Genomic DNA, 27,846 nt, shown 5'->3' with positions numbered 1-27,846 from the left:
ATGGTAGACCCGACCCCACTACATGGTAGACCCGACTCCACTACATGGTAGACCCGACTCCACTACATGGTAGATCCGACTCCACTACATGGTAGACCCGACCCCACCATATAGTAAACCAGACCCCACCACATGGTAGACCTTACCCCACCACATGGTAGACCTTACCCCACTACATGGTAGACCTTACCCCACCACATGTGGTGGGGTCGGGTTGCTAAGCTTTGTACACCTTGTCATCTCTCTTTGGGATTGGCCTGAAGATAGAACTCCGAGGTGCCAACACAACGTGAATTTCTAAACTTCACCATAATGAAAGAATTCCCAAATTTTATTCGGATTACATCCTATCATACACAAATTATCAAATAAACTCTTCATAAATCTCTTTTACTACTCAGTATAAAGTCAGCTTTGTAGTTCCATGGAGATACGTCCACCGATCAGTCATGACTATACAACCACCGACAGGTAAAGTAAATAACATCGATCAGAAAATGACATCTGAAAGTGGGCGGGGGATATATTAGGCAGCAAGTGAACATGTCCCTGAATGTGTAACATAAATATATAATAAATCATTCCCGATGTTGGGAAACGTGGTTTAAGAACAAAAAAAAAAGCCCACCGGTGGTCATTTCATCATTTGGGTAGCGCCGATTTTATTTTGGCTTTAGCGTTGTGATTGCGCATTATTATTATTAGCTATTGATGGACATATATATGGGGAGGATTACTGCTGTATCTCCTGTAGAGATCCCCTCCCTGATGTACAATATATGGAGCATATCTCTGTACCAACGATGGTCTGATGTGGGAACTTGGCTGGTAGACATTGGTGTCCCTTGGGTAGGTGTACTATATGTGGATATGATTTATTATATATTTATGTTGTACATCGATTATATAGTATATGTCCCCCCCCCCCCCCCCGCGGAGATCACACCCACTGTATATCGTCTTTTCTTAGTGCAGGATGAGGAATATTTCACATGTTGTCTCTTCTATCATGGAGTTCTCCAGGTTGAGATCTTCATCTTCTGGATCCTGGGTTGCGATTTTGTTTTCATAAATATCCTGAAAAGTGTAAAAACAAAATCCGATTCATATTAAACAGAAGATTCTGCCATAGAATAAAGATCATCAGAGCGGTGGATTATGACATCTGATTGCGGATACAGGAAAGGAACCTTCAGAGGAAGAAGAGGAAATGAACTGAAGCTGTGTACAAAACAAGGAGAAGGTCATGGGTATTGTCTGTGGTCTCCCTGCAGCAAAGGGCATAGGACCAGTCACCAGTATTGTCTGTGGTCTCCCTGCAGCAAAGGGCATAGGACCAGTTACCAGTATTGTCTGTGGTCTCCCTGCAGCACAGGGCAAAGGACTAGTCACCAGTATTGTCTGTGGTCTCCCTGCAGCAAAGGGCATAGGACCAGTCACCAGTATTGTCTGTGGTCTCCCTGCAGCACAGGGCAAAGGACTAGTCACCAGTATTGTCTGTGGTCTCCCTGCAGCACAGGGCAAAGGACTAGTCACCAGTATTGTCTGTGGTCTCCCTGCAGCAAAGGGCATAGGACCAGTCACCAGTATTGTCTGTGGTCTCCCTGCAGCAAAGGGCATAGGACCAGTCACCAGTATTGTCTGTGGTCTCCCTGCAGCACAGGGCAAAGGACTAGTCACCAGTATTGTCTGTGGTTTCCCTGCAGCAGAGGGCACAGGACTAGTCACCAGTATTGTCCGTGGTCTCCCTGCAGCACAGGGCAAAGGACTAGTCACCAGTATTGTCTGTGGTTTCCCTGCAGCAGAGGGCACAGGACTAGTCACCAGTATTGTCTGTGGTCTCCTTGCAGCACAGGGCATAGGACCAGTCACCAGTATTGTCTGTGATCTCCCTGCAGCAGAGGGCATAGGATTAGTGACAGTATTATCTGTTGTCTCCTTGCAGCACAGGGCAAAGGACTAGTCACTGTATTGTCTGTGCTCTCCTTGCAGCAAAGGGCACAGGACTAGTCACCAGTATTGTCTGTGGTCTCCCTCCAGAAAAGAGCAAAGGACTAGTCACTGTATTGTCTGTGGTCTCCCTGCAGCAAAGGGCACAGGACTAGTCACCAGTATTGTCTGTGGTCTCCCTCCAGAAAAGAGCAAAGGACTAGTCACCAGTATTGCCTGTGTTCTCCCTGCAGCACAGGGCAAAGGACTAGTCACCAGTATTGGCTGTTGTCTTCCTGCACAGGACTAGTCACAAGTATTGTCTGTGGTCTCCCTGCAGAAGAGGGCATACGACCAGTCACCAGTATTGTCTGTGTTCTCCCTGCAGCAGAGGGCATACGACCAGTCACCAGTATTGTCTGTGTTCTCCCTGCAGCAGAGGGCATAGGACCAGTCACCAGTATTGTCTGTGGTCTCCCTGCAGAAGAGGGAATAGGACCACTCACCAGTATTGTCTGTGGTCTCCCTGCAGCAGAGGGCATAGGACCAGTCACCAGTATTGTCTGTGTTCTCCCTGCAGCAGATGGCATAGGACCAGTCACCAGTATTGTCTGTGTTCTCCCTGCAGCAGAGGGCATAGGACCAGTCACCAGTATTGTCTGTGTTCTCCCTGCAGCAGATGGCATAGGACCAGTCACCAGTATTGTCTGTGTTCTCCCTGCAGCAGAGGGCATAGGACCAGTCAGCAGTATTGTCTGTGGTCTCCCTGCAGCACAGGGCACAGGACTAGTCAGCAGTATTGTCTGTGTTCTCCCTGCAGCAGAGGGCATAGGACCAGTCACCAGTATTTCCTCTGATCTCAGTGCAGCTTTTCCGTATTGCTGCCCTTCCATGCCTTGTTCTACAATACTGTATATCCATACTTCCATAGTTAGGCTGGAAAAGGCACAACTCCCTCCAGTCCAGTCTATGAATTTCCATGTTGTGCTCCTCAGGGAGGAAGTTTTTGGATTTCTCAATAGCTGATACCAGTACTTGGGAAGAGGAGCTCCACTTTTTTGCTGCTGTGACTGTAAAGAACCCTCTCCATAATTTCAGTTTGAACCTCCAATCCTAAACAGGGGCAATGTGTCCTGGTCATGGAGCTGGGATTAAACACATTGTTACCACCTTTAGGGCTCCTTTACACTTGCCTCGTCCTCTGAAGAGCAATCCGAGGGTGCTGGAGAGGCGTCTGGGAGGCAATACTTTGCTTTTTAAAGACATTCCACACCAGTGGACACGTGCTCTCCTGCAGGCTGTAAAATGCTTTACATGACTGGCTTGTTCTGTACTGGGTCACTGTAGGGAGGCGGTCATCTTGGTAGGAGCAGGGCTTTGCTTCCTCATATCAGAGCCTCTGGCAAGGAGAACAGTGAGCAGCACAATAATGACATCACCACATCTCACTCCAAATCTCACGAGACTAACAGTCAGAGGCAGCTCTGCCTTATAGACCTCACACTGCAGATAGACATGAGGATACAGAACAGGAGTGCCTAGGCACAGGAAGTGCACTGATGTCAGGAATGCCTAGGCACAGGAAGTGCACTGATGTCAGGAGTGCTTATAAGAGGTGCACTGATGTCAGGAGTGCCTAGGCACAGGAAGTACACTGATATCAGGAGTGCCTAGGCACAGGAAGTTCACTGATATCAGGAGTTCCTAGGCACAGGAACTACACTGATATCAGGAGTGTCTAGGCACAGGAAGTACACTGATGTCAGCAGTGTCTATGCACAGGAAGTGCACTGATATCAGGACAAGAAATGCTCTGATATCAGGAGTGCCTACAGGAAGTACACTAATATCAGGAGTGCCTAGGCACAGGAAGTACACTGATATCAGGATTGCCTACAAGAAGTGCACTGATATTAGGAGTTCCTAGGAACAGGAAGTAAACCGATATCTGGAGTGCCTAGGCACAGGAAGTACACTGATATCAGGAGTGTCTAGGCACAGGAAGTGCACTGACATCAGGAGTGCCTAGGCACAGGAAGTGTACTGATATCAGGAGTGCCTAGGCACAGGAAGTACACTGATATCAGAAGTGCCTACAGGAAGTGCATTGATATCAGGAGTGCGTAGGCACAGGAAGTACACTGATATCAGTAGTGCTTAGGCACTGGAATTGCACTGCTATCAGGTGTTCCTAGGCACAGGAAGTACATTGATATCAGGAACTTCTCTTATATCAGGAGTGCTTAGACGCAGGAAGTGCACTGATATCAGGAGTGCCTAGGCACAGGACGTTCTCTGATATCAGGAGTGCCTAGGCACAGGAAGTTATCTGATATCAGGAGTGCCTTGGCGCAGGAAGTGCACTGATATCAGGAGTGCCTAGGCACAGGAAGTACACTGATATCAGGAGTGCCTAGGCACACTGACATACCAGGAAGCGCCCTGGAATTTTGCAGGAGGAATTCAAGATAAAAGGTAGATTGTTCAGGATCCTTCTTGGGCACCATAAACATTTCTTCGCGTTTCTTACATCACAGCAAAGGTTCACTTTTTGAGTTCAGGTCCACTTTAAGCGGCCATTGCTGGCCTCCTTTTGCACAATTGCCGGCTTCCTGGCTGCCTTTGACCTCAGTATTTTCTGGCTACAACTTACAAATGATTGAACCCAGCAGGTCAATGTGACAGCCAGGCAACTTGCATTTTCAGAAGCAGAGGTCCTCCATACATGACTACATACATGGAATGTCAGAGGGATGGTTGATGATTTGTGTCGGACACTTACACACACAGGAGGACAGAACGCTCGATCCCACCTTACGTCCTCGGCGGTTACCTGGGAAGAGAAGAAGGAAAACCACCTTTCAGCTGATGTGGGACCTCAAGTTTCAGTCTTACTAAAATTGATAGAAAGCAGATAATTGTACACGTTATCTTGTCATTTAATGACGTTAAACAGATGGGCAAAAAAGATGTCCTGAGGCAAAGAGGAGGGACTCTGTGGAACTAGGGGGGGTGGTATTTGGGGGGTTTGATCAAGTGTAGTGCCCCTTGATTTTAAAGGCTGTGCACACCTGCACACACAGCCTGCTGTTCTCCTGTAGGACCTGGACATAGGGTTAGACCCTTCAATGCTCTCAAGACTCTTCAAAGCCTCCGGACTCCAGAACCCAATACAAGAGTTATCATTCCCAGACAACACTTGAACCTGCTTCAGTGAGAACCCTGTGTAAGATACACCTCCTCTAACACAGTGGCAGGGCCACCACTGTCACATGGGGTGTGGGCAACCTGCATAAACAAAGAATATCTTTCGGCTTGCCCTGACAGCACCGCTGCTCTGGCCTCACACTTCAGACCTCTCTCTGGTCCTCCAGACCACCCATCTCATCAAACTTTAGACTCTGCGTCTGTCTCTCTCTCACAGCTCCCTTCTACTCTGGCTCACGTCCTGACCTCTGGGCAGGGGACCTCCTGTTTCCCAGGTGGAGCCCTGCAATACAGATAGCCCCTTGATTATAAAGGCTACACACACAGCGTGCCGGTCTCCTGTAGGACCTGGACATAGGGTTAAAGGCTTCATCCCTCCCAAGACACTTCGAAGGCCCTGACCTCCAGAACCCAATGCAAGCGCTACCAATCCTGGAGAACACTTGAACCTACATCCGTGAAAACCCTTTGTGAGATGTACCTTCTCTAACACAGAGCCAGCATTGTCATAGGGGTTGTGGGCAGCCTGGAATATCTCTCGGCTTGCTCTGGCAGTGCCACTGCTCTGGCCTCACACTTCAGACCTCTGTCTGGTCCTCCAGACCATCTCACCAAATGTAACACTCTGTGTCTGTCTCTCAGCCCTCTCTCTCACAGCTCTCTGCTGCTCTGGCCTCACACTTCAGACCTCTCTCTGGTCCTCCAGACCATCTCACCAAATGTTACACTCTGTGTCTGTCTCTCTCTCACAGCTCTCTGCTGCTCTGGCATCACACTTCAGACCTCTCTCTGGTCCTCCAGACCATCTCACCAAATGTTACACTCTGTGTCTGTCTCTCTCTCACAGCTCTCTGCTGCTCTGGCCTCACACTTCAGACCTCTCTCTGGTCCTCCAGACCATCTCACCAAATGTTACACTCTGTGTCTGTCTCAAAAAACAATTTTCTCAGCTCAGAACCAACATTCTGGAGCCCCTAAACCTTCATCCATGAGAACCCTGTGTATGGTGTACCTCTTCTAACACAGTGGCGGGGCCCAGCACTGTCATAGGGGGTGTGGGCAGCCTGCAAACCAAGAAATATAATTATACTTGATAGGAAGGACTAAACAAGCAATTACCGTTGATGTGGGGGGGGGGGGGAGTTCCACTTTAAGTCATCTGAACTTACGGTTATTGTTGTAAACGCTGTGAAGAATAGTGAAAGGTTTTTAATTTCCTCCCCAAGAAGCTTCCGTGGGGACTTTACTCACAAAGAGTTCAATTTAAGAAGGTAGAGATGCCCCATTGGCAGGAGGTGCGTCTCCCCCCCCCCCCAGTCCTGGCTCAAGCCCATCATTGCTCTTCTAGGTCCCAGTTTTATGTTTTCGGACTCTTTTTGTACTTACAGAAATGTGTTAAGAAGACGAGTAGAAGCAGAATGAGGATAATGGGGCCACAGACGCTGATGATGATGGCATTCAGGTCCTGCACTGGTTGGGACACAGACGTCAGGATGTGCGTTAATGAAATCAGGAATTTGGGTGCGGCGTCCCGTTCTTCCTTATCAATCTTTTCTCTTTCCCAAGCTTTGTCCTCACTGTCTGGGGATTCTCCTGTATGTGGAATGAGACAACCGACTCCATATGTACACACCATATACACCAATCAATTATATATTTAGCTAGATCACTATATATTATCTGCAGAGAAAACCTGAGCGTTGTAAAGAAACAGGTCCACTTAATGGCCAACTCCAGCCAATACATATCACCCCCCCCTCCCCTCCCAATAAACGTATGTCCCTTAAACCCTTAAACCTGTGTAAGCTGCAATCATTGGTGCCTATATAGATCCTCTTTATCTCATCATTCCAGGGGGTGAACAGATTGGGATAGGGAGTTCAAGAGGATGGGAGAAGCTCTGGTGAAGTCTTGACAGCGAGAGGAGGGGGATGGTTTGGGTGATATTTTGAGTTGAGGTTGGTGATGGGGATAGAGTGGGGTAGAGTTGTGAATGGCCTTATATGGTGTTGTTAGTATCTTGAATTTTATTAGTTGAGCGAACTCAAGTCCGTGGAGGGATTGGCAGAATCCCTTCCCTGGCCTTCGCTCACTGTCCTCCACCTTTCTCTGCCAATTCCTCCCACTGGCCCCTGCAGAGTGGATGATACTCTGCAGGGGCCAGTGGGAGGAATTGGCAGAGAAAGGTGGAGGACAGTGATTGAAGGCCAGGAAAGGGATTGGCAAAAAGGGGTGGAGAACACTCTGCAGGGGTAAGTGAAGGGGTTGGCAGAGAGGTGTGGAGAACACTCTGCAGGGGCAAGTGAAGGGGTTGGCAGAGAGGGGTGGAGAACACTCTGCAGGGGCAAGTGAAGGGGTTGGCAGAGAGGGGTGGAGGACACTCTGCAGGGGCAAGTGATGGGACTGGCAGAGAGGGGTGGAGGACACTCTGCAGGGGTAAGTGAAGGGGTTGGCAAAGAGGGGTGGAGGACACTCTGCAGGGGCAAGTGAAGGGGTTGGCAGAGAGGGGTGGAGAACACTCTGCAGGGGCAAGTGAAGGGATTGGCAGAGAGGGGTGGAGAACACTCTTCAGGGGCAAGTGAAGGGATTGGCAGAGAGGGGTGGAGGACACTCTCCAGAGGCAAGTGATGGGACTGGCAGAGAGGGGTGGAGGACACTCTGTAGGGGCAAGTAAAGGGGTTGGCAGAGAAGAGTAGAGGACACTCTGCAGGGGCAAGTGATGGGATTGGCAGAGAGGGGTGGAGGACACTCTGCAGGGGTAAGTGAAAGGATTGGCAAAAAGGGATAGAGGACACTCTACAAGGGCCAGTGGAGGGATTGGCAAAGAGGAGTAGAGTACACTAAGCGGAAGCCAGTGGAGGGATTGGCAGAGATCGGTGGAGGACACTGAGCGGAGGCCAGTGTAAGGTTTGGCAGAGAAGGTGGAGGAGACTGAGCAGAGGCCAGTGAAAGGATTGGCAGAGAGGGGTTGAGGACACTGAATGGAGGCCAGTGGAAAGTGTGGAAAGTGTGGCAGAGAACGGTGAAGGAAACTCTGAAGGGATCAGAAGAGTAGAGTGGAGGACACTGAGTGGTTTGTAATGTGGATTAAACTAGATGAAGCATTCATAATAGACTGAAGAGCGGGCAGCCTGTGTAGAGGAAGGCCAAGGAGTAGGAGGGTGCAATAGTTGACAGAGGGGAGTTTTTGTTGTAGAGGTCGTCTATTACAGAAGAAGATAAGGCTTGGAGTGGTGAAGTTTCCTCTAGGTAAGGGTTTACTGGTTGGAAGGATGAGGGGTTGAAGACAGGTAGACCATGAAACTGATCAGATTTTTAATCCTTGCCTCCAATTTATACACCTCATTGTCCAAGCTGTATCCTTGTTTCGGCAAGTCTGAAAAAAGGTCTGTTCTCCTCACCTAAAATTATCAGAGCTTGACTCATCTCCTCCTCTCCAGATGGAGTCCTTGCTTTGCAATAGATCTTGCTTGGTCCCGGAGTATAATCAAACTGGAACGTGGCCGCTTCCTTGCCGTGGACCGTCATATTTTTCACGATTCTGTCCCCCTGGATGAGCTCATAGTGGATGACCTGAGGTCCACGTTCGGAGATGCAGGTGATGTTGAAGCTATGTCCTATTGCGATGATGCTGATATTGGGCATGGATAGAGACTCTGCAAACAGAACAGTGAAATGGCTAGAACTATCTTCCAGGGCTGCCGGTCTTCATCTGAGGTCCCACCAGGGGCGGACTGACCATTCGAGCACTCGGACACTGCCCGAGGGCCCGGGGTCAGTAGGGGGCCCCATGAAATGCCTTTTTTATAGACTTTTTTTGGTTGTGCTTTGAGTGTGGGCAAGGACACAGGGGCCTCATGATCCCCTATTGCCCGGGGGGCCCCATGAGTTGACAGTCCACCCCTCGGTCCCACCCACCTTCTTCTGTCGAGGTTCCTGCTGTCACCGCAACTGCAAGAACTTGTGAGAACGTAGAAGCTGGTGACACAAGAAGCTCAGCTGAAAAAGCAACCCCCTGCTGGATCAAACCTTGTCTCCTCCACAGGGAAGTTGCTCTCCAAGGGTTCTCCATGCTGAACTCCAGACATATAGAACAACAAAAATCAAGGCAGTTGTGTTTTTTTTTTTGTACAGTAACTAGATTCAGAGCTCATAATAAATGAGTCCAGACACTCCACCTCAACAGATCGGGACATCTGATGTAAGGGGGCGCTCTGATGGGGACATCTCTTGTAAATTGGATGATGGAGATTACACCCCCAGATCAGATAGGCTAGATCCAGCCCTGGGCTTTATGTCTACACCAGGGGGGATTTTATGGGAATATTGTTGCTGTGACGAATGGTCTGGTGACAGGTTCTCTTTGAGTTTTAGGTGGAGATCACTTACTTGTTATGTGTTGAGGCTGTATATTTTCGGGGATGGACCGGAGCTGCTTCTTGGTGACAGTTGATTGTATTCCAGTGGAGTGATGTTCACTGCCGATCGCTGAATGGTGCACTGAAAAGCAAAGTCTATGACTGGTATACATAGAAATGTTTGGTGCTACAGTATGGATCAGGGGCGGACTGACAACTCTTGGGGCCCCCGGGCAATAGGGGATCATGGGGCCCCTGTGTGCTCACCCACACCCAAAAAAGCCTATGAAAAAGCCAATTAAAGGTACCAGGGGCATCTCATGGGGCCCCCTACTGACCCCGGGCCCTCGGGCAGTGCCCGAGTGCTCCAATGTCAGTCCACCCCTGGTAGGGATACTGAAAATACATTAATGTCAACCCGGCACAGCAACACTCAGTCAGAGTGGATTGGAGGAGCGAGGAAACGTCTTCACATTACGGGACAAGTCCAGCTGAATGTAGACATGTGCAGAACAAAACAAATTCATTTAATTTTGTTTATTGGTCTTTGAATTCAATTCTAATCGAGGCACTCTGATGGGGACACTGATGTAAGGGGGCACTCTAATGGGGACATCTGATGTAAGGAGGCACTCTGATGGAGACACCTGATGTAAGGAGGCACTCTGATGGAGACACTTGATGTAAGGGGGCACTCTGATGGGGACATCTGATATAAGGGCGCTCTGATGGGGACACCTGATGTAAGGAGGCACTCTGATGGAGACACCTGATGTAAGGAGGCACTCTGATGGGGACACCTGATGTAAGGGGGCACTCTGATGGGGACACCTGATGTAAGGAGGCACTCTGATGGAGACACCTGATGTAAGGGGGCACTCTGATGGGGACATCTGATGAAAGGAGGCACTCTGATGGGGACACCTGATGTAAGGAGGCACTCTGATGGGGACACCTGATGTAAGGAGGCACTCTGATGGAGACACCTGATGTAAGGGGGCACTTGGATGAGGACACCTGATGTAAGGAGGCACTCTGATGGGGACATCTGATATAAGGGGGCACTCTGATGGAGACACCTGATGTAAGGGGCACTCTGATGGGGACATCTGATGTAAGGGGGCACTCTGATGGGGACATCTGATATAAGGGGGCACTCTGATGGAGACACCTGATGTAAGGGGAAACTCTGATGGGGACATCTGATGTAAGGAGGCACTCTGATGGGGACACCTGATTTAAGAGGGCGCTCTGATGGGGACACCTGATGTAAGGAGGTACTCTGATGGGGACACCTGATGTAAGGAGGCACTCTGATGGGGACACCTGATGTAAGGGGGCACTCTGATGGAGACACCTGATGTAAGGGGGCACTCTGATGGAGACACTTGATGTAAGGGGGCACTCTGATGGGGACATCTGATATAAGGGGGCACTCTGATGGAGACACCTGATGTAAGGGGATACTCTGATGGGGACACTGATGTAAGAGGACACTCTGATAGGGACATCTGATGTAAGGAGGCACTCTGCTGGGGACACCTGATGTAAGGAGGCACTCTGATGGGGACACCTGATGTAAGGGGCACTCTGATGGGGACACCTGATGTAAGAGGTCACTCTGATGGGGACACCTGATGTAAGGAGGCACTCTGATGGGGACACCTGATGTAAGGGGGCACTCTGATGGAGACACCTGATGTAAGGGGGCACTCTGATGGAGACACTTGATGTAAGGGGGCACTCTGATGGGGACATCTGATATAAGGGGGCACTCTGATGGAGACACCTGATGTAAGGGGCACTCTGATGGGGACACCTGATGTAAGGGGATACTCTGATGAGGACACTCTGATAGGGACATCTGATGTAAGGAGGCACTCTGCTGGGGACATCTGATGTAAGGGGGCACTCTGATGGGGACATTTCTTGTAAATTGGATGATGGAGATTACACCCCCAGATCAGATAGGCTAGATCCAGCCCTGGGCTTTATGTCTACACCAGGGGGGATTTTATGGGAATATTGTTGCTGTGACGAATGGTCTGGTGACAGGTTCTCTTTGAGTTTTAGGTGGAGATCACTTACTTGTTATGTGTTGAGGCTGTATCTTTTCGGGGATGGACCGGAGCTGCTTCTTGGTGACAGTTGATTGTATTCCAGTGGAGTGATGTTCACTGCCGATCGCTGAATGGTGCACTGAAAAGCAAAGTCTATGACTGGTATACATAGAAATGTTCAGTGCTACAGTATGGATCAGGGGCGGACTGACAACTCATGGGGCCCCCGGGCAATAGGGGATCATGGGGCCCCTGTGTGCTCACCCACACCCAAAAAAGCCTATGAAAAAGCCAATTAAAGGTACCAGGGGCATCTCATGGGGCCCCCTACTGACCCCGGGCCCTCGGGCAGTGCCCGAGTGCTCCAATGTCAGTCCACCCCTGGTATGGATACTGAAAATACATTAATGTCAACCCCGGCACAGCAACACTCAGTCAGAGTGGATTGGAGGAGCGAGGAAACGTCTTCACATTACGGGACAAGTCCAGCTGAATGTAGACATGTGCAGAACAAAACAAATTCATTTAATTTTGTTTATTGGTCTTTGAATTCAATTCTAATCGAGGCACTCTGATGGGGACACTGATGTAAGGGGGCACTCTAATGGGGACATCTGATGTAAGGAGGCACTCTGATGGAGACACCTGATGTAAGGGGGCACTCTGATGGAGACACTTGATGTAAGGGGGCACTCTGATGGGTACATCTGATATAAGGGCGCTCTGATGGGGACACCTGATGTAAGGAGGCACTCTGATGGGGACATCTGATGTAAGGAGGCACTCTGATGGAGACACCTGATGTAAGGAGGCACTCTGATGGGGACACCTGATGTAAGGAGGCACTCTGATGGAGACACCTAATGTAAGGGGGCACTCTGATGGGGACATCTGATGAAAGGAGGCACTCTGATGGGGACACCTGATGTAAGGAGGCACTCTGATGGGGACACCTGATGTAAGGAGGCACTCTGATGGAGACACCTGATGTAAGGGGGCACTTGGATGAGGACACCTGATGTAAGGAGGCACTCTGATGGGGACATCTGATATAAGGGGGCACTCTGATGGAGACACCTGATGTAAGGGGCACTCTGATGGGGACATCTGATGTAAGGGGGCACTCTGATGGGGACATCTGATGTAAGGGGAAACTCTGATGGGGACATCTGATGTAAGGAGGCACTCTGATGGGGACACCTGATTTAAGAGGGCGCTCTGATGGGGACACCTGATGTAAGGAGGCACTCTGATGGGGACACCTGATGTAAGGAGGCACTCTGATGGGGACACCTGATGTAAGGGGGCACTCTGATGGAGACACCTGATGTAAGGGGGCACTCTGATGGAGACACTTGATGTAAGGGGGCACTCTGATGGGGACATCTGATATAAGGGGGCACTCTGATGGAGACACCTGATGTAAGGGGGCACTCTGATGGGGACACCTGATGTAAGGGGATACTCTGATGGGGACACTGATGTAAGAGGACACTCTGATAGGGACATCTGATGTAAGGAGGCACTCTGATGGGGACACCTGATGTAAGGAGGCACTCTGATGGGGACACCTGATGTAAGGGGCACTCTGATGGGGGCACCTGATGTAAGAGGTCACTCTGATGGGGACACCTGATGTAAGGAGGCACTCTGATGGGGACACCTGATGTAAGGGGGCACTCTGATGGAGACACCTGATGTAAGGGGGCACTCTGATGGGGACATCTGATATAAGGGGGCACTCTGATGGAGACACCTGATGTAAGGGGCACTCTGATGGGGACACCTGATGTAAGGGGATACTCTGATGAGGACACTCTGATAGGGACATCTGATGTAAGGAGGCACTCTGCTGGGGACATCTGATGTAAGGGGGCACTCTGATGGGGACATTTCTTGTAAATTGGATGATGGAGATTACACCCCCAGATCAGTTAGGCTAGATCCAGCCCTGGGCTTTATGTCTACACCAGGGGGGATTTTATGGGAATATTGTTGCTGTGACGAATGGTCTGGTGACAGGTTCTCTTTGAGTTTTAGGTGGAGATCACTTACTTGTTATGTGTTGAGGCTGTATCTTTTCGGGGATGGACCGGAGCTGCTTCTTGGTGACAGTTGATTGTATTCCAGTGGAGTGATGTTCACTGCCGATCGCTGAATGGTGCACTGAAAAGCAAAGTCTATGACTGGTATACATAGAAATGTTCAGTGCTACAGTATGGATCATTGGCGGACTGACAACTCATGGGGCCCCCGGGCAATAGGGGATCATGGGGCCCCTGTGTGCTCACCCACACCCAAAAAAGCCTATGAAAAAGCCAATTAAAGGTACCAGGGGCATCTCATGGGGCCCCCTACTGACCCCGGGCCCTTGGGCAGTGCCCGAGTGCTCCAATGCTCAGTCCACCCCTGGTAGGGATACTGAAAATACATTGATGTCAACCCCGGCACAGCAACACTCAGTCAGAGTGGATTGGAGGAGCGAGGAAACGTCTTCACATTACGGGACAAGTCCAGCTGAATGTAGACATGTGCAGAACAAAACAAATTCATTTAATTTTGTTTATTGGTCTTTGAATTCAATTCTAATCGAGGCACTCTGATGGGGACATCTGATGTAAGGAGGCACTCTGATAGGGACATCTGATGTAAGGAGGCACTCTGCTGGGGACACCTGATGTAAGGAGGCACTCTGATGGGGACACCTGATGTAAGGAGGCACTCTGATGGGGACACCTGATGTAAGGGGCACTCTGATGGGGACACCTGATGTAAGAGGTCACTCTGATGAGGACATCTGATCTAAGAGGGGACTCTGATGGGGACACATGATGTAAGGGGACACTCTGATGGGGACACCTAATATAAGGCGGGCACTCTGATGGGGACACCTGATGTAAGGAGCACTCTGATGGGGACACCTGATGTAATGGGGCACTCTGATGGGGACACCTGATGTAATGGGGCACTCTGATGGAGATACCTGATGTAAGGGGGCGCTCTGATGGGGATACCTGATGTAAGGAGCACTCTGATGGGGACACCTGATGTAATGGGGCACTCTGATGGGGACACCTGATGTAAGGGGGCGCTCTGATGGGGATACCTGATGTAAGGGGGCGCTCTGATGGGGATACCTGATGTAAGGGGGTATTCTGATGGGGACACCTGATGTAAGGGGGTACTCTGATGGGGACATCTCTTGTAAATTGGGGGATAGGGACTACATTCACAGATCAGATAGGCTAGATCCAGTCCTGGATGTCTTATGTCTACACAAGGGGGCATTGTACAGGGCAGTTATCTCACGTGAATATTGTTGCTGTGACAAATGGTCTGGTGACAGGTTCTCTTTGAGTTTTAGGTGGAGTTCACTTACTTGTTATGTGTTGAGGCTGCATCTTTTGGGGGATGGACCGGAGCTGCTTCTTGATGACAGTTGATTGTATTTCAGTGGAGTGATGCTCTCTGCCGATCGTTGAATGGTGCACTGAAAAGCAAAGTCTATGACTGGTATACATAGAAATGTTCGGTGCTTGCCTGCGGATCCTGATAATGTGCACAGCAATGTTTGTAGGGAAAAGACCAAAACTTTTCTTGTGTCTCACTGGGAGTAAAACGATCAATGCGAACTGACATCCCCCCTAGGCAGCAGACCTGCTGAATGTAGACATCTGATATAAGGAGGCACTCTGATGGGGACATCTGATATAAGGAGGCACTCTGATGGGGACATCTGATGTAAGGGGGCACTCTGATGGGGACATCTGATGTAAGGGGGCACTCTGATGGGGACATCTGATGTAAGGGGGCACTCTGATGGGGACATCTGATGTAAGGGGGCACTCTGATGGGGACACCTGATGTAAGGAGGCACTCTGATGGGGACATCTGATATAAGGAGGCACTCTGATGGGGACATCTGATGTAAGGGGGCACTCTGATGGGGACATCTGATATAAGGAGGCACTCTGATGGGGACATCTGATGTAAGGGGGCACTCTGATGGAGACATCAGATGTAAGGGGGCACTCTGATGGGGATACCTGATATAGGGGCACTCTAATGGGGACACCTGATGTAAGGGGGAACTCTGACATCTGATGTGAGGGGGCACTCTGATGGAGACACCTGATGTAAGTGGGCGCTCTGATGGGGGATGGGGACCACACCTCCAGATCAGATAGGCTAGATCCAGTCCTGGGATTTTTACACAAGGGGGGATTTTACAGGGCAGTTATCTCACGGGAATATTGTTGCTGTGACGAATGGTCTGGTGACAGGTTCTCTTTGAGTTTTTGGTGGAGATCACTTACTTGTTATGTGTTGAGGTTGCGTCTTTTCGGGGATGGACTGGAGCTGCTTCTTGGTGACAGTTGATTGTATTCCAGTGGAGTGATGTTCACTGCCGATCGTTGAATGGTGCACTGAAAAGCAAAGTCTATGACTGGTATACATAGAAATGTTCGGTGCTCGCCTGCAGATCCTAATCATGGACACAGCAATGTTTGTAGGGAAAAGACCAAAACTTTTCTTGCGTCTCATTGGGAGTATAACGATCGATGCAAAGTGACATCCCCCATAGGCAGCAGACCTGTATCCTACCATCTATGGAACAAATGAATCCTAATACACCTACAGTATGGATACTGAAAATACATTGATGTCAACACTCAGAGTGGATTGGAGGAGCGAGGAAACGTCTTCACATTACGCAATGAGTCCAGTTAAATGTTTTGTTTTATTTAGTTTCGTTTTTTAAATAATTTAGTTTCGTTTGTTTTTGGAATTCATTTAGTTTATTTTTTTTTTAATTCAATTAAAACTAAATTTGGCCGAATTCAGAAAATTCAAATCGGAATTCGAATTCAGTTTGGTGTTTGACGTCAAATTTATTCTATTTGAAATTTGAATTTTGTAAGATGGTTTTCTTTTTTCTATTTTATTTTATTCTATTGTTTTTTTTCTATTCTATTTTATTATATTATTTTCTTCTTTTTTTTTTAAATTCTATTATTTTCTAGTCTAAACTAAGCTATTTGAATTTAAAAAAAACGCACATCTAGTTGAGTATGTCTGACTAATACTAGCTGGTTCTCAAGTGTGCATTTTAAACCTGTGGTTAGCTGTTTGCCTGGAGTTCAGCTTTAAGTTGGGAGGGTAGCCATTCATGTAGGTAAGAACCAGGGGCGGACTGACCATTCGGAATCTCGGGCACTGCCCGAGGGCCCGGGTCAGTAAGGGGCCCCATGAAATGCCCCTGGTACCTTTCATAGGCTTTTTTGGGTGTGGTTTGAGTGTGGGCAAGCACACAGGGGCCCCATGAGCTGCCAGTCCGCCCCTGGTAAGAACCAACTGTCCTCATAGCAAGACTTCTGCCAGTGGTTGGGGTGGAGAAAACAAGAGGCCAGCTCCAGTAAATCAGGAGGGAACAACAGAGACTGGGTCAGATTTGAAAACCTATCCAATTACTGGCTGCCCCCAGCAGCATCCTCTTGGCTCTAATGGCCCTACTGGGTAGGGAGAGAGAAGGAGCAATGTCAGTGAAAGGTGCCTGAAGTGAAAGGAAAGAGTAGGTTCCCCATACAGGGCTTCTCTGTCTTCCAGTGGAGGGACTCGAGTGCCCTACACAAAGCCTTGACCTCAACCCTACTAAACACCTTTGGGATGAATTAGAATTGTGAGCCAGGTCTTCTCATCCAACATCTAACCTCACAATTGGGGGCCAATTCCCACACACGCCCTCCAAAACCTTATGGAAATCCATCCCAGAAGAGTGGAGGATGTTATAGCCACAAAGGGGGCACCTCTATATTAATGGCCATGGTTCTGGAACAGAAGGTCAAACAAGCTCATATAGGTGTGATGGATGGAGGAACAGGAATGTCCTGCACAGAGCCCTGACCTCAATCCTATTGAACGCTTTTGGGGTGAATTGGAACACCGGTTGTGAGCAAGGTCGTCTCATCCATCATCAGTACCTGACCTCCCAAATGGGCAAAAATTCCCACAGACACCCTCCAAAAGCTTGTGGAAATCCATCCCAGAAGAATGGAGGATGTTATAGCCACAAAGGGGGCTCCTCCATATTAATGGCCATGGCTCTGGAATGGGATGTCCAACAAGCTCATATAGGTGTGATGGATGGTGGAACAGGAATGTCCTGCACAGAGCCCTGACCTCAACCCTACTGAATGATTTTGGAGTGAATTGGAACACCAATTGTGAGCCGGGTCTTCTCATCAGTACCTGACCTCACAAATGGGCAAAAATTCCCACAGACACCCTCCAAAAGCTTGTGGAAATCCTTCCCAGAAGAGTGGAGGATGTTATATTCAGAAAGGGGGTGCCTCCATATTAATGGCCATGGTTCAGGAATGGGATGTCCAACAAGCTCATATACTGTAGGTGCGATGGATGGAAGAACAGGAATGTCCTGCACAGAGCACTGACCTCAACCCTACTGAATAATTTTGGAGTGATTTTGAACACCGATTGTGAGCCGGGCCTTCTCACCAGTACCTGACCTCACAAAAGGGCACAAATTCCCACAGACACCCTCCAAAATCTTGTAGAAATCCTTCCAAGAAGAGTGTAGGCAGTTAAGCTACAAAAGGGGCATTTCTCTATTAATGGCCATGAAGGGGGTGACACTTTTATACTAATGGCCATGAGGGGGCATCTCCATTGTAATGGCCATGGTTTTGGAGTGGGATGTAAGGGGGCACTCTGATCGGGACATCTGATGTAAAGGGCTCTTTGATGGGGACATCTGATGTAAGGGGGCACTCAGATGGCGACATCGGATGTAAGGGGGCACTCTGATGGGGACATTTGATGTAAGGGGGCACTCTGATGGGGACATCTGATGTAAGGGGGCACTATGATGGGGACATCTGATGTAAAGGGCTCTTTGATGGGGACATCTGATATAAGGGGGTACTCAGATGGAGACATCTTATGTAAGGGGGCACTCTGATGGGGACATCTGATGTAAGGGGGCATCTGATGGGGACATCTGAAGTAAGGGGGCACTCTGATGGGGGATGGGGACTACACCCCCAGATCAGATCAGATAGGCTAGATCCAGCCCTGGGCTTTATGTCTACACAATGGGGCATTTTACGGGAATATTGTTGCTGTGACGAATGGTCTGGTGACAGGTTCTCTTTGAGTTTTTGGTGGAGATCACTTACTTGTTATGTGTTGAGGCTGCGTCTTTTCGGGGATGGACCGGAGCTGCTTCTTGGTGACAGCTGACTGTATTCCAGTGGAGTGATGCTCTCTGCCGATCGTTGAATGGTGCACTGAAAAGCAAAGTCTATGACTGGTATACATAGAAATGTTCGGTGCTCGCCTGCGGATCCTAATCATGGGCACAGCAATGTTTGTAGGGAAAAGACCAAAACGTTTCGTGTGTCTCATTTGGAGTAAAACGATCGATGCAAAGTGACATCCCCCGTAGGCAGCAGACCTGTATCCTACCATCTATGGAACAAATGAATCCTAATACACCTACAGTATGGATACTGAAAATACATTGATGTCAACACTCAGCGTGGATTGGAGGAGCGAGGAAACGTCTTCACATTACGGGACAGGTCCAGCTAAATGTTTTGTTTTATTTAGTTTTGTTATTTAAATAATTTTGTTTCGTTTATTTGTTTTTTAATTCAATTAAAATTAAATTCGTCCGAATTCAGAAAATTCAAATCGAAATTCAAGTTCAAAGTCCAGCTGAATGTAGACATGTGCAGAACAAAAAAAATTTGTTTAATTGATTAAATAATTTAGTTTCGTTTAATTTGTCTTTCGGAATTTGTTTCATTTCATTTCTTTGTTTTTTAATTCAATTCTAATTCCATTCAACCGAATTCAGTAAATTCAAATCGGAATTCGAATTTGAAATGGAATTCGAATCTGAATTTATTCTATTCGAAATTCTAATTATGGAAGATGGGTTTATTCTTTCTATTTTATGCTTTTCTATTCTACTCTATTGTTTTTTTCTATTCTATTATTTTCTATTTTTTCTATTCTAGTCCATTCTAACCTATTTGAATTCAAAATGATTCTATTTAAAATTTTGGAAACCAGTTATATTCTTTCTATTTTATTCTGTTCTGTTACAGTGCCTTGAAAAAGTATTCTCACCCCTTGAAATTTTCCACATTTTGTCATGTTACAATGTATCCCCCCCCATGTTGTCATGTTACAATGTATTTATTGGGATTGGATGTGATGGACCGACACAAAGAGGCTCATAATTGTGAAGTGGAAGGAAAATGAGAAATGGTTTCCAACATTTGTGACCAATAAATCTGTGAGAAGTGTGGCGGCATTTGTATTCGGCCCCCCGGAGTCAATACTTTGTAGGACCCCCTTTGGCTGTAATTCCAGCTGCAAGTCTTTTGGGGATGTCTCTTTGCACATCTAGAGGGACATTTCTGCCCATTCTTCTTTGCAGAATCGCTCAAGCTGTCAGATTGGATGGAGAGCATCTGGGCACAGCAATTTTCAGGTCTGGCCACAGATTCTCCATTGGATTTGGGTCTGGACTGTGACTGGGCCATTCTAACACCTGAAGATGCTTTGATCTAAACCAGGCATCACTAAATGGTGGACCGTGGTCAGAATACGGACCGGGTGACAGTCCTGTCCACACCACTTAGCAGCCTGAGTGGACTTCTCTCCTCCTGCCGCTGCAGCTGTTGGAATTCGGGAGGAATGGCAGGGTGGACTCCTATTCTGTATGAACTCGCCTGCCACCGACGTAGTCTCTGCTGCCATTGAAGTCACAGCCGGGAAGAGGGCGGGAGGAATGGAAGGAAGGACTCCTCTCCTGAATGTACCAGCTTGCTGCCACCACTGAACTCAGGGCAGGGGGGAGATCAGGAGACACTGCAGGTCTACAGGGGGAGCGCGGGAGAAGAGTTGGGCAGCTTACGCCCCCAGAGGAGACCTTTTGTGCCTCCCGCCCTCCTCCCTGCTCTGAGTTCAGCGGCAAGACACTACATTCAGAAGAGGAGTCCTCCAACCTGACCTGTGGTGACCAATCACAATGCACTGCCAGGGCACAGCCTGCCGAACGCTCTTACCGTTCGTGTGTTCAGAGAACACACAAATGGCCGATGTTCAAGTCGAACTAATGCAGGCCATACACGGTTCGAATTCCGAACGATTTTTCGTCTGAAAATCGAAAACGTTCGCTCTGTAATCCGATGGCGCCATCAATGATTTCAAAAATTGGCCGACCGAGTCATAAAGTTCACCCCATAGAACAGATGAAAATTCTGCTCCTTCCAGGTCACGACTCATGGCGCATATTCTTTTCGGAAAAACGATCGTACGATTTGACCATCATTGAGTCGAAAATCGGTTGTTTTTCACAGATTTTCCAACATGCCCGATCGCCGAAAAGGGGAGGAACCACGAAAATCGTCCGGTGCCATTGACCCCACTAACAGAGCGAAAATTGGCCGATTATTCTTAGGTCTGATTTTCAGACGAAAAATGGGTCGAATTTCAACCAATGTATGGCCGGCTTTAGGCTCACTAAAAAATGCATTCTGATCTTTTGTATTAATTGATCCTCGCTTTTAGATTGTAAGCTCTGGGGAGCAGGGCCCTCTGTTTCCTCCTGTATTGGCTTGTATTGCACGTGTACTGTCTGTGCTCACGTTGTAAAGCGCTGCGCAAACCGTTGGTGCAATATAAATCCTGTATAATAAATAATGTGGAGCTTTTTACTGAATACACCGGCATCATCCCAACAATATACAAATGACAGAAAACTATATTTTTTTTCGTCCTTTTGGGAACATCCATGACCCATCAGAAGTCCCTTTTACCTGTATGGATGGCAGAGGTCATGTCAGTGCTGGCTGCAATGTCCACAGAACTCTCATCCGTGTGTCCGTCCATGTGTCCATCCATGTGTCCATCCGTGTGTCCGTCCATGTGTACGTCCGTGTGTCCATCCATGTGTACGTCCGTGTGTCCGTCTGTGTGTCCGCCCGTGTGTCCATCCGTGTGTCTGTCCGTGAAAGCATCTAAAAGTAAGAAGAGAAGAGGGAGGAGACCCAATAGACCTCCATTAGAAGTGGACGTAATGAAGCTTGGCAATGCCTTGTGTGTTTTGATTTTTCTATTTGTTTTAAAAGGGCTCAGTAGTACCCCAGCTCAGTATTAAGTCTGCTGAGCAGATCCCCAGCTCATTAATACTCCTGCTCACCAGATCCCTAGCTCATTAATACCCCCCACTCACCAGATTCCCAGCTCATTAATACCCCCCGCTCAGCAGATCCCCAGCTCATTAATACACCCGCTCAGCAGATCCCCAGCTCATTAACATACCCGATCAGCAGATCCCCAGCTCATTAACATACCCGCTCAGCAGATCCCCAGCTCATTAATACCCCCGCTCAGCAGATCCCCAGCTCATTAATACCCCTGCTCAGCAGATCCCCAGCTCATTAATACCCCCCGCTCAGCAGATCCCCAGCTCATTAATACACCCGCTCAGCAGATCCCCAGCTCATTAACATACCCGCTCAGCAGATCCCCAGCTCATTAACATACCCGCTCAGCAGATCCCCAGCTCATTAATACCCCCGCTCAGCAGATCTCCAGCTCATTAATACCCCCGCTCAGCAGATCCCCAGCTCATTAATACATCCCGCTCAGCAGATCCCCAGCTCACTAATACCCCCCGCTCAGCAGATCCCCAGCTCATTAATACCCCCCGCTCAGCAGATTCCCAGCTCATTAATACCTCCCACTCAGCAGATCCCCAGCTCATTAGTACCCCCGCTCAGCAGATCCCCAGCTTATTAGAACCCTCACTGAGCAGATCCCCAGCTCAATAATACCCTCACTCAGCAGATCCCCAGCTCATAAGTACCCCTGCTGAGCAGATCCCCAGCTCATTAGTACCCACAGCTCTGCAGATCCCCAGCTCATTAGTATCCCCACTCAGCAGATCCCCAGCATATTAGAACCCTCACTGAGCAGATCCCCAACTCACTTGGTACCCTCACTCAGCAGATATCGAGCTCATTAGTACCCTTATTCAGCAGCTGCCCTGCTCAGTAGTACCTGCAGCTCTGCTGATGCCCTTCCCAGTAGTACCTCCAGCTTTACTCAGTAGTAACCCCCAGATATGCTTATCCCCTGTTCAGTAGTACCCCAGTTCAGCAGATCCCCAGCTCATTAGTACCCTCACTCAGCAGATCCCCAGATCATTAGTACCCCCGCTCAGCAGATCCCTAGCTTATTAGTACCCCCACTCAGCAGATCCCCAGCTTATTAGAACCCTCACTGAGCAGATCCCCAGCTCATTAATATCCTCAGTCAGCAGTTCCCCAGCTCATTAGTACCCTTGCTCAGCAGATCCCCAGCTCATTAATGCCCTCATTTAGCAGATCCCCAGCTCACTTGGTACCCTCACTCAGCAGATACTGGGACACATTAGTACCCACATCCAGCAGCTGCCCTGCTCAGTAGCACCTGCAGCTCTGCTGATGCCCTACCCAGTAGTACCCCCAGCTCCACTCAGAAGTACCCCCAGATCTGCTGATCCCCTGCTCAGTAGTACCTGCAGCTCTGCTAATGTGAGTACTGATGACCCTGGGTAGAGAAGAGACTGTAGGAGATGGCTGTGAAGTGCTGCACATGCTTTCACCTGAGACTACTGCGGACCATCCATTATATGTGATTAACTGTATATGTAAAGTGACTCCATATTGTATGTCCTTGTGATGTGACTGTCTTGCCATGACACTAGCAAAGTGCAATGAAGCGGTGTAGGGAGGATAGTATCTCCTGCTCAAGTTCCTCTCTTTTAAAAGAAACATGAATAATTACAGTACGTTCAGACGGGATCCCTCTGTGGATATGAAGGTCTATGGCCAGGAACGTCATGAGGAGGCCTACGAGAAGTAGCATGGCACAAGATGGTGGAGGGGTCGGCCTCAGCTGGTAGGATTGGGTTCTAGCAGGGCTGGAATGGGCGTAGGGCCTTGCGCTTGGGTGCCGGAACTAGCCAACCACGAAGCCCTTCATACGCGCTCTTAACCAATTGTCTTCAAAAAATGCAATTGTTTTCCTCTAAATCTGACCCATTCATTCATAAATGACCTTCATTCACCAAAAGTCTCTTACCTTCATGGGTGACCATCTGCGGCTCCTCCGTGGTGAATCCAGCTGTGATGGGTGTGCTGGCCGCACTGACAGCCACTGAAAGTAGGGAAAAATAAGACAACCAATCAGTAGCCATCATTCTTTTTTATAATTACGCTAAGGTGACTAAGATGAAATCTGATTGGTTGGGGGAAGAGGAGGGGCGGAGGTTCCTGAAAAGTCCAGAAACTGCAAAGGGACGGTTCACACCAAAACGCGTTGTGGTGGGTCGCCATTTCAAGTTAATTTCACCCCAATGTACGCCTGCGGCGTCCTGCTACAGATCTCTGTTATAATAGGACATGTGAGGAGTGCTGACAATCTATTCAAATGTTGTGTTCAGGGGCGGACTGACAACTCATGGGGCCCCCGGGCAATAGGGGATCATGGGGCCACTGTGTCCTTGCCCACACTCAAACCACACCCAAAAAAAGCCTATGAAAGGCACCAGGGGCATCTCATGGGGCCCTCTACTGACCCTGGAACCCTGTTCCCAAATGGTCAGTCCGCCCCTGGTTGTGTCTACAGCACAGGAAGTGAAGGGAAGTGAAGATGCTTAATTTGAGGTATCGATGGTGCCATCTTAATGTCAGTGAATGGACAAGTGGCGGTATTGATGGATGATGCAACTTTATTGGTAGTGATTGGACACATGGTGGTATTGATGGCCATCTTATTGCCAGTGATTGGACAGAGGTGCTAACATTCTAAATGGTTTACAGGTCTGTATACCCGCTGTGCCCATTATGAGGGGTTCCCAACGTCCATGTGCTGAGTTCCCGGGCCTGTACACCCGCTGTGCCCATTATGAGGGGTTCCCCCATCCCTGTGCTGAGTTCCCGGGCCTGTACACCCGCTGTGCCCATTATGAGGGGTTCCCCCATCCTTGTGCTGAGTTCCCGGGCCTGTACACCCGCTGTGCCCATTATGAGGGGTTCCCCCATCCCTGTGCTGAGTTCCCGGGCCTGTACACCCGCTGTGCCCATTATGAGGGGTTCCCACCGTCCATGTGCAGAGTTCCTGGGTCTGTACACCCGCTGTGCCCATTATGAGGGGTTCCCACCGTCCATGTGCTGAGTTCCCGGGTCTGTACACTCGCTGTGCCCATTATGAGGGGTTCCTACCTTCCCTGTGCTGAGTTCCCAGGACTGTACACCCGCTGTACCCATTATGAGGGGTTCCCAATGTCCATGTGCTGAGTTCCCAGGCCTGTACACCCACTGTGCCCATTATGAGGGGTTCCCACCGTCCATGTGCTGAGTTCCCGGGTCTATACACTCGCTGTGCCCATTATGAGGGGTTCCCACCATCCCCGTGCTGAGTTCTTGGGTCTGCACTCCCATGGTGCCCATTATGAGGGGTTTCCACCATCCCTGTGCTGAGTTTCCAGGTCTGTACACCCGCTGTGCCCATTATGAAGGGCTCCTTCGCTGGGGATTTGATGTATTTTATATTATGGAGAATTTATTAGGAGGAACATGATGAACACAGGTGGATGGGAAATCTGTTGTAGTATTCAATACATAGAAGAAAACAAGAGGCTTCCACAACCACCAGGCCCTATCATCATAAATCATCTTTTGGGAAGACTGACCCTTTAAATAGGTACAAACATTTCTTTGGTTTGCTCGTGGCATCCTCTTAATGTTTTCTTTCCATCAAACATAAAGGTCACAGTTGTGGAGGGCAAAGCAGTGGATGGGAGTCCAGAAGAGAGGTAGTTAGGAGTCCAGAAGAGGGGTAGAAGAGAGGCCAGAAGAGGGGTAGATGGGAGTCCAGAAGAGGTGTAGAAGGGAGGCCAGATGAGGGGTAGATGGGAGTCTACAAGAGGGGTAGATGGGAGTCTAAAAGAGGGGTAGATGGGAGTCTACAAGAGGGGTAAATGGGAGGCCAGAACAGGTGTAGAAGGGAGGCCAGAAGAGGAGTAGTAAGGAGGCCAGAGGAGGGGTAGATGGGAGTCCAGAAGAGGGATAGATGGGAGACCAGAAGAGGGGTAGATGGGAGACCAGAAGAGGGGTAGATGGGAGACCAGAAGAGGGGTAGTTGGGAGTTTAGAGGAGAGGTAGTTGGGAGTCCAGAAGAGGGGTAGATAGGAGTCCAGAAGAGGGGTAGATAGGAGTTCAGAAGAGGAGTAGATAGGAGGCCAGAAGAGGAGAAGATGGGAGTCCAGAGGAGGGATAGTTGGGAGTCTAGAGAAGGAACAGATGGGAGTCTAGAAGAGAGGTAGATAGGAGGCCAGAAGAGGGGTAGATGGGAGTCCAGAGGAGGAGTAGATGGGAGTCTAGAAGAGGGGTAGTTAGGAGGCCAGAAGAGGGGTAGATGGGAGTCCAGAGGAGGGATAGTTGGGAGTCCAGAGAAGGAACAGATGGGAGTCTAGAAGAGAGGTAGATAGGAGGCCAGAAGAGGGGTAGATGGGAGTCTAGAAGAGGGGTAGTTAGGAGGCCAGAAGAGGGGTAGTTGACAGCCCAGAGGAGGAGTAGATGGGAGTCCAGAAGAGGGGTAGTTGAGAGACATGAAGAGGGGTCGGGGGGAGTCCAAAAGATGGGTAGGGGGGAGTCCAGAAGAGGGGTAGTTCAGAGGCATGAAGAGGGGTCGGGGGGAGTCCAGAAGAGCTGAAGTTGGGAGCTAAGTGTTGGGAGGAGCAAAGCTCTACCTAGAAAGGATTCGGAGAATGGAGAGAAGAGACTTACAGGTCACATGAGCGAGCAGCAGCAGCAATAGGTACATGGCTCCGGGTGGTAGAGGGCTCTTCACCCTAATCCTGGCTCTGCTTCCTCTGATGCTGTGTTATCCCCGGCACTGCTACTAACTATGTCTTCTGCTGCTGTGTCATCCTCACCACGGCTGGTAACCACCTCCAAACATACATCTGTCATATGCTGAGTATAGATAAGCAGCAAAAGTTCTATCAGCCCTTCCAGACTTATCTCCCATGTTACACCAACAGCTCCTTCACAGCTCTCAGAGCATTACGTTACGAGGATCCAACCTTCCTGAGATGTCATTTGGGTCAGCCGCAGACATAAACATGGATACCTGGCTCAGCCATATGCAGGGGCGGACTGACCATTTGGAAGCTCGGGCACTGCCCAAGGGCCCGGGGTCAGTAGGGGGCCCCGTGAGAAGCCCCTGGTACCTTTTTCATAGGCTTGTTTGAGTTTGGGCAAAGACACAGGGGCCCCATGATCCCCTATTGCCCCTGGTCCAGTGTCTCCTACCTCCCCTCCATTCCCTGTAATAGAAGAGGTATTATACTCCCCTCTCCGGTGTCCCATGTCTCCTACCTCCCCTCCATTCCCTGTAATAGAAGAGGTATTATACTCCCCTCTCCGGTGTCCCGTGTCTTTTACCTCCCCTCCATTCCCTGTAATAGAAGAGGTATTATACCCCCCTCTCTGGTGTCCCGTGTCTCCTACCTCCCCTCCATTCCCTGTAATAGAAGAGGTATTATACCCCCCTCTTCGGTGTCCCATTGCTACGATGATCCCTTTGCTCTAGTGTTGCATTCTCCATTGGACTCTATGGCGTTTGACACTTCCGGGAGTGTTGGTTGGCTGTGTTCCTCACTGTGTTGGTTCCATCCTGCAAACCTTTTTTGACTACAGGACTCAGCAGTGAAGTAGGGGGCTGGTTACTCCTTGAACTTGGGGCCGGCAAAATGCCCTGAGGATGGTGAATGGGAGAAGACTGCAGAGAATCCATTCTCCACTGCACTGGAGTGCTGAAAGGTGTTCAGCTTTAATCACCAGACCAATATGGAAATCCAGAACCACAACAGCTGAAGGTGTGACATCAATAGACCTCACCGCGTGGACCTTCAGTGGCTCTTTAGTGAGTACCCAATCCTTTTAAGCTGGAGCTGGACTTTAATCATTTAATCAGCACCACCTTGTAGTGACAAACCTAACTGCAATGCATGTACCAGGCTCTGTGACCTCCATATACCAGGCTCTGTGCCTTCCATATACCAGGCTCTGTGACCTCCATATACCAGGCTCTGTGCCTTCCATATACCAGGCTCTGTGCCCTCCATATACCAGGCTCTGTGCCTTCCATATACCAGGCTCTGTTCCCTCCATATACCAGGCTCTGTGCCTTCCATATACCAGGCT

The 27,846-nt window shown here is 49.1% G+C and overlaps 1 protein-coding gene across 4 annotated transcripts; it reads right to left on the bottom strand.

Annotated features, from left to right (window-relative positions):
* Window positions 1-310: 310 nt before the first annotated feature.
* Window positions 311-26,520, bottom strand: LOC149434151 (uncharacterized). Of its 4 annotated transcripts, XM_089664046.1 has the most exons (13): window positions 26,425-26,518; window positions 23,717-23,791; window positions 21,406-21,606; window positions 18,751-18,861; window positions 15,871-15,981; window positions 14,934-15,044; window positions 13,610-13,720; window positions 11,583-11,693; window positions 9,526-9,636; window positions 8,538-8,792; window positions 6,523-6,729; window positions 4,712-4,762; window positions 311-1,077 (listed from the first exon to the last, which is right to left on the bottom strand). In XM_089664046.1, coding segments are annotated over exons 1-13 (1,494 nt in total). In that variant the 5' UTR covers window positions 26,462-26,518; the 3' UTR covers window positions 311-1,075. The 4 variants fall into 4 exon arrangements, with proteins under 4 accessions (XP_089520172.1, XP_089520175.1, XP_089520174.1 ...); XM_089664049.1 differs by lacking the exon at window positions 15,871-15,981 and having other exon boundaries at window positions 26,425-26,520; XM_089664048.1 differs by lacking the exon at window positions 14,934-15,044 and having other exon boundaries at window positions 26,425-26,519.
* Between the last annotated feature and the right edge of the window lie 1,326 nt (window positions 26,521-27,846).

The sequence above is a fragment of the Staurois parvus genome, unplaced genomic scaffold (assembly GCF_062004578.1).
Source record: "Staurois parvus isolate SC_StPar_1 unplaced genomic scaffold, SC_StPar_1.0 ptg001819l, whole genome shotgun sequence".
Classification (NCBI taxonomy): Eukaryota; Metazoa; Chordata; class Amphibia; order Anura; family Ranidae; genus Staurois; species Staurois parvus.
The sequence above is the reverse complement of the archived record's forward strand: the minus strand, read 5'-3'. Positions and strand labels throughout refer to the sequence as shown.

What these genes read in the sequence shown, in the direction of transcription:
- LOC149434151 (XM_089664046.1), bottom strand. Translation starts at nt 26,461, where the DNA reads ATGTACCTATTGCTGCTGCTGCTCGCTCATGTGACCT. An exon ending in GCAACCTCAACACATAACAA is followed by an intron (nt 15,045 to 15,870) that starts GTAAGTGATCTC and finishes TTTGCTTTTCAG; the next exon opens with TGCACCATTCAACGATCGGC. An exon ending in ACAGCCTCAACACATAACAA is followed by an intron (nt 8,793 to 9,525) that starts GTAAGTGATCTC and finishes TTCTGTTTGCAG; the next exon opens with AGTCTCTATCCATGCCCAAT.